This window comes from Octopus bimaculoides, chromosome 24 (assembly GCF_046866305.1).
Source record: "Octopus bimaculoides isolate indiv1 chromosome 24, ASM4686630v1, whole genome shotgun sequence".
NCBI classification, from domain to species: Eukaryota; Metazoa; Mollusca; class Cephalopoda; order Octopoda; family Octopodidae; genus Octopus; species Octopus bimaculoides.
Genome location: NC_142951.1, coordinates 34,193,237 through 34,200,736, shown reverse-complemented (window position 1 = coordinate 34,200,736; position 7,500 = coordinate 34,193,237). Strand labels below are relative to the sequence as shown.

General features: G+C 37.4%; 1 protein-coding gene across 3 annotated transcripts in view; it reads left to right on the top strand.

Moving 5' to 3' along the window:
• Positions 1-5,025, top strand: part of LOC149131272 (uncharacterized) — a 97,424-nt gene extending 92,399 nt beyond the window's left edge. For all 3 annotated transcript variants that reach the window (XM_089341562.1, XM_089341563.1, XM_089341564.1), the window contains one exon: positions 1-5,025. This exon is cut by the window's left edge and continues 584 nt beyond it. In XM_089341562.1, the coding sequence (XP_089197688.1) occupies positions 1-1,572 (1,572 nt within the window). In that variant the 3' untranslated portion in view covers positions 1,573-5,025.
• The last annotated feature ends 2,475 nt before the right edge of the window (positions 5,026-7,500 follow it).

Genomic DNA, 7,500 nt, shown 5'->3' with positions numbered 1-7,500 from the left:
AGCTGGCCCCGAGTCATGAACTGCCCGAGTAACACTACTGACCTCACAAGTAGCCACAGCAACAACAACAACAACAACAGCAGCAGTAACAACATCACATCTTCGAATGGCCCTTGTTACGGGAAGCGAGTGGCCCCTTCCTCGAGATTAGCCCCAGAAATGATCAACAGCTACAGTGCTAGCAACTGTATCACAATTGATGAAGAAACCCCATCGAAGACAACTTGCTCGTCTGCCATCTCTGAACAACAACAACAACAACGTCAGCGCCGAAGGTATGGGGAGGAGGGTGAAGAAGAAAATAAAGAGGAGGAGCCCATGGAATCATCATCGTCGTTGTCCACAGCAACAGCGGCCAAGCTGAAAGATATTGGTGTCACAGATGACCACAAGGGTGGAACTGAGGACGAAGCAGCCGACATGGAAGTGGACATCGATGTCGACGATTCGTGTAAAGATGTCCTCAACGACCGGTGGGAGCCGCCCAGCTCGGTAAACAGGGCCCCAGAGAACTATCTGAATCTTATGCATCATCTCCTAAATGGCTGTTCGCAGGCGACGACCGAAACGAGTCTGTCGAGCAGAAGTTTGCATCACAACAACAACAACAGCAGCCAACACCAGCAGCAGCAGCAGCAGCAACATCACGATGGCAACCAGGCAGCAGCAGCAACAACAACAACAACATCATCAGCATCAACAACACCAAATTCACTAACGACGACATCACCAGTGACAACAACAACAACAACAACAACAAGAGGACAAAATAGTGAGAGAGACGATTGTGCTGGGGAAGGATGCGGCGATGGTGACGGTGTTTCTACTGGCAACGGTGGTGGTAGTAATAGTAATAATAATAATGATAATAATATTAATAGTAGTAGTATTAACAGCAGTAGTAATAACAGCCAGAGCAGTGGTGGTGACAGCGGAGACAACAAAAGCGATGAAGTAGAAAACAATGAAGACACAAGTCACAGTCGGAACCATAATCCTAGTGAAAATGGAATGAACAGGGAGGAATCTAGTCACTCAGAAAGTATGCTCACCACAGACATCACCACCAAAAAGAGAGGGGCTTCAGGAGGAGGTGGGACTAAGAATAAAGGTGAAGGCAGTAGTGATGATGATGCTGATGATGAAGAAGAGGCGGAGGAGAGTGATTGTAATAACAAAAGGAGGAAGAAGAAAGAGTCGAGCAGTGACGAGAGCGAAGAGGTGGGGCGTGCGAAAAACGGTAAAGAAGAAGAAGCAGCAGGGCACAAGCGCCACAGCAGCAGCAGCAGCAAAGAGAACGTGTCCCCGGTGTCAGCGAAGGACCCGGCCTTCGTAGAGAAGTGTTTGTCGGCCGCTCAGCAAGTGAAGAACAGCAAGGACCACCAGAGCGGCGTGACGAAGATTAACGCCCTCGATTATCTCATCTCGAAATATCTTGTACAGAATGTGGACGTCCCTTATAAACCATGTAACAGAAAAATCCGTGAACTTCTCGACAGTGGAGAGACGAAAATCTGCTTCATGGACTTGATTGAACTCCAGATTGAAAAGAGTTTCACTGTGCAAGGCTGAGAGACAGAGAGAGAGAGAGAGAGAGAGAGGCGGGTGGAGGAGGAGGAGAGAGAGTGAAGTGGAGGGAGGGTGGGAAGGAGAGGAATGAGTGGAAAGGGGTTCTGCTGGGCAAGACTGAGACACAAACAGAGAGAGAGAGAGAGAGGGAGTGAATGCAAGGGGCAGTGGGGGGAGAAGTGAGAATGAAAGATGCTTCATTGAAGAAAGCAGAACTAAAGAAAAGAGAGAGAGAAAGAGTATGTGGTGGTGGTGGTGGGGTTCTGTTTTTGTTTTAAGAGTGGGTGGGAGGAAGGATATAAAATAGTTGTAGTAGTAGGGATGGGGGGGACATCATGGGTGTTGCGTTCATCATCCTTAAACAACCCTTATTCAGGGACCTCAAAAGGTCCCTGAATAAGGGTTGTTTTTAAGCGAGATGGGCTACCTAACCTGAAGAAAATTCTGAGCCCCCACCTGCAAGGTCATGTGCTGTTTATCTTGATATGAGGTCACCATGTTGCATACATGTGATTGTGATGCATGGGCCCTTACCAGACGGGTAGTCATGATGGGTATACTGGGCTTCGTATATTTGTCCCCCAGCTTCACTTTGATGGCAAGCACTGCTCTCTCACTCAATAATCATAATAATGGTTTCTTTTATTTGCCTCCAGGGTGAAAGATGAGGGGAAAAATACATGGTGTCTCCTAGCAGGTAGTTACTGTAAGGGAGATAATCATTTTTGCATAATATTTGGTGGGATTAGAAGTTTGTGTTTGAAATTAAGAAATAAGGATTTAAAAAATGCATAGAATACACATATTTATTTATTTTGTTGTTTACTTATTAGAAAATTCTTAAAATTTCAAATAATCATAGTGGTTATAGTTAATGATGATACTTATATTTAAATATGCATAAAAGGCCACAGGTTTGTGTGGTAAGGGTTAGGTGAACCCCAAAAACTTGGAACTCGGGAGTAATTTAAAAGGTAAAGTCAGCCTTTGTGAGATTTGAACTCAGAATAATAAGCTTCTCTGCTCTGCTTGACTGCTACTTAATTTATTGACCAAAAAGGAGAAAGGCAAAGTCGATCTCGGCCATATATGAACTGTTGAACGTTAAAATGTATGGAATGCTGCTAAGAATCTCGTCTGGTGTGTTAATTCTGCCAGCTCACCATTTTAATGATTATAATTATAATTACACTGTCACAAGGCCACTGATGTTTGAGTGCTGGAAATTTTTTACCCCAGTATTTAACTGGTACTTTTGATTATGGAGGCCTAATTTAATTGATTATACCAGAAATAAAAATAATAGTTTTGAATGAGGAACAGGTAAGAATTTTGAGGCTGAACACAGGTAGGAGATTGGGAAAGAAAGAAAAGGGCAGGGTATGCAAGAAGGGGAAGGTATGAAAGAGGGAGAGAGAGAGAAAGAGTGGGGGGTGAAGAGAGGGAGGGAAAGTGTGGTGGTGGTGGGGAGGGTGGTATTAAAAGAAGATTATTTTGAGGGGAGGGAAGAGATTAAGGGCAAATATTATCCCTGAAGGGGCATGCTCACATATATTAAACTCACACATGCACACTCCTATATGCAGTTTGCATATATGTGTGTGTGTTTATATGCATATGCACACGTGCATGTGCATATTAAAAAAAACACAAGTAAAATAAGAAAGATGGTGGGATGAGAATGTGCCAAAATCGTCCATATATATACATACATTATATATGTATATACACACACACCTATATATACATGTATATATATATGTGTGTGTCTGTATATATATACATGTATATATATATATATATGTATGTATATACTTATATATATATATATATATATATACTTATATATGTATATGTATGTATATACTTGTATGTATGTGTGTATATATATATATATATATATATAAGCTTTTTTTCTCTCTCTATATATATTGAACAATATTTTCCAGTGTGCATTTGTGAGCAATACAATGCAATCTAAGAGTAACATGCAAACACATACACACACACGTGTATGTGTGTGTGTGTGCATATATATATATATATATATATATATATATATATATATATATATGCCACACAAATATCATAAATATTTCCCATGAGTCGGGGAATTGATAGCCAAAGTGAAGTATTGAAACCTCGACTCCTTTAATTACTGATTTTCTTCACTTTCAAATTGCATTGGTTAACTGTGCAAGACTGCACACGGATTTGAAAAGTGTGGTTTTTGCAGTAGACGTGTGCTTGTGTGTATACATGTTGAGAGAGAGAGAGAGAGGAAGTAGACATGTATGTAAAACAAAAAAAAAACTTGGATAATATGACAATAATAACAAATATGATGATGATGATGGTGGTAGTGTTGGTGATGTAAAAATCCAGGGAGGACAGAAAAATAAATTGTATTCATGATCTCTTAGCATAATAATTTTAATAATAATTATTATTACTATAAAACCAAAAACAAACAAAAATAAAAACAAAAAATGGAGTGCGGAAACAAGGAGAAAAAAAAACATTAATTTGAAGCAAAAAAACACAACACAAACTATTTGAAAAAGCAATTTAAAACTGATCTTTGTCTGTACAGATATACCTGTAGAGGATTGAACTTTTATTGAGCAAATGATGATGGATGACTATTTTTTTTTATTAATTATTTTAAGTTACATGTATATATAATTATATTGATATATATATATATATATATATATATATATATATACATCCACATATATATAAAAATCTAATATATATATATATATACATACACACACATACAGACAGACACACAGATATATAAAGAAAACTATAAACGTGGGCAGTTCTGTCCAGAGTGCCCATATATGGACAAAAAAAATAATAAAACTGTTGGTCATTTTCATGATGATGATGATGATGATGGTGGTGGTCACTATCATTATTGTTGTTTTTTTTTGTTTTTTTTTAATTAATTATTTCAAGTTAATAATTATAATAATAAATATAATATATATATATATATGTATATAATAATATTAATAATAATTATAATAATGATGGTAATAATGATAATAATAATAATAATAATAATAATAATAATCTTTCTAATTTGTTTTCGGAGAAAGAGTTGGTGCAACCACTAGAATATTTGTGTAATTAAAAAAGAAAACAATTATAAAAAAAAAAAAATACTGAAAAAAAAAGAACAGTTGAAAAAGAATCTGTAAAAAAAACATTTTAAAAAATCCATCAATACCTCCTGTAAATGAATGGGTACTCAAAATGAATAATAATAATAATAATAATAATGATGATGATGATGATGCTAATATTATTATTATTGTTGTTATTGTTATTATAATGATTGATCTGTTTTGTTGTTTTTTTTAAAATTTTTTCATTCTTTTTTTTTGCTGGTTTGTATGAGAATATGTAATAATATTAAGAATAATAATAATAATAATAAATACATTATTTGTTGATTTTTTTCTTTGTGTGTGTGTGTGTGTGTGTGTGTTGTTTTTGATGGTGATGAGGGAAGAAATTGGGGCTGGGGAGGAATGTGACAAAAATGAATGGATAGGTAAGAAGCTTGCTTCCCAACCACATGGTTCCAGGTTCAGTCCCACTGCACAGCATGTTAGGCAAGTATCTTCTACTCTAGTCTCAGGCTGACCAATGCTTTGTGACTGGATTTGGGGGAGACTGAAAGAAGCTTGTTATATATATATATATATATGTATGTATTTATGCATGTGTGTCTGTGTTTGTCCCTCCACCATCGCTTGACAACCAATGTTGGTATGTTTACGTCCCCCATAACTTAGCAGTTTGGCAAAAGAGATTGATAAAGTACTAGGCTGACAAAGAATAAGTCCTGGGGTCAATTTCTTCTACTAAAACCCTTTAAGGTGGTGCTCCAGCATGGCCGCAGTCAACTGACTGAAACAAGTAAAAGAATGTTTAAACATGCGACATTTGCCAAGCCTTATTCCCCTGCATGTGCAAGCCTAAACCACCACCACAACCATGACTTGGAAAGGTTTTTGTATGCGATGCTGATGTCTGAGATAAACAGGCTCAGGAGTGGCTGCGTGGTAAGTAGCTTGCTTATGCACCACATGGTTCCGGGTTCAGTCCTACTGTGTGGCACCTTGGGCTAGTGTCTTCTACTATAGCCTCGGGCCGACCAAAGCCTTGTGAGTGGATTTGGTAGACGGAAACTGAAAGAAGCCTGTCGTATATATGTATATGTATGTGTGTGTCTGTGTTTGTCGCTTGACAACCGATGCTGGTTCGGCAAAAGAGACCGATAGAATAAGTACTAAAGGCGGTGCTCCAGCATGGCCGCAGTCAAGAATAAAAAAAGATTTAAAGAAATAAGTGGAAATTTTACCGGTGAGTGTGTTAAATTATAAGGCACCAAAAGAGGAAAGGACAAAAATAAATTTTTTTTTTTCAATATTTTACAAGGGAGACAACTTAATGATTCTTTCTTTGAGTTATTTCCCCTGTTAGAATAAATTGAAATTGTTTAACCTTTAGAACGGATCTTGGTTGGTTTTCTAAAGTTATTGTTCTTGTGCTATCGGTTAGAGCTGATTGAGCAGAGTTGTGATTAGAATCATTCCTGTCTGAGTTTTATTTCTTTTTTTGCCAGAATTTCTTCCATCTAAGACCATATCACCCGAAAGTCCGCCGAAGGCTGTGATTTAATTGAAATTCCTCGACTTTCTTAATATTTTATTTACTTCGGAATAAACAGACAAACTACGACACTCGTGAGATTTATGTAATAGTTTATCTGTGGGCTTTCACAATAGTGGTCATAACCTTATGGAAAGGGAACACAGAAGTGAGTGATTGTTTCCTTCCGTGATATAATTTTTTGTCCGAAACGTTTCATAGTCTTAGATATTTCCCCTCCAATTCCTTGCCCTTTTCCAGCAATCTTTCCTGTTACTTCTCTCCATAGGTGATGACAGCTATTCCGAAAGTCTCTCGATCAACTATTACACTCGTTTCACCAATGTTATAGTTTATTTACTAATTCTTTAATAGATATAAAGTTAGCTGTCATAATAGGAAAGCACTGTAATTTAACTGCTATTTCTAGCAGGTCTTTTTAATTTTTTTTTCAATTGTGTTCTCTGTTTTGTCCAGTTTTCTACTTTGATTTTGTAAAAGCGCTAAACACTGTGCAGACAATATATTATGAAATGTTTTATTGAAATAAACTTTTGGGATCACACTGATTTTACGAACATCAAATCGGGAATTACCATGGAAGTGATAGCTGTGGGGTAGAACACAAGGGTGGGACTCGGGTAGACATGGAACAAATTATATTCTGCCTGAATAATATCGGCAGGCAAGAGGAGGTGAATGAAATAATTCTTCAGATTGAAGAAGAGAAATGTTCGTCAAAACCAAGAGAATTGGGGAGAAGCAAGCGAGAGAACTGAGTAAAAGAAAAACTGCAAAACGTGGTTTCTCAACCATTTTTCGTCTATGGACCCTTTTGATTCCTGTTTTGTTCGGGTGGACCCTCGTAAACTTTCAATGCTGAGGCACACACATGCGCACAAACAAACGAACAAAAAGAACGCAGCTCTGATAACGGACAGAATCAACGACTTTTGAAGAGGTTGCAAGAAGCAACGAAAATTTTAGGAAAAATACATAAGTAAATGAATGGAAATCGAACCGGTGAGTGTGTTAATCAATAAAGAATTGAAACATAATGACTCTCCCCAAAAACAAAAATATTGTTAAAATTTTTTTCCGTATTGTAGAAATAAATTTTAACAACAAAATCTTATATGGATCCCAAGGACCCCGGTTGAGAGTCACTGCAGCAGAACATTATGGTAAATGGAACCAGTGGGGTTACGATTCTTTCTGTGATTAGAGTAAGATGTGCTCTGTGCCCCACTCCCCGGTCAA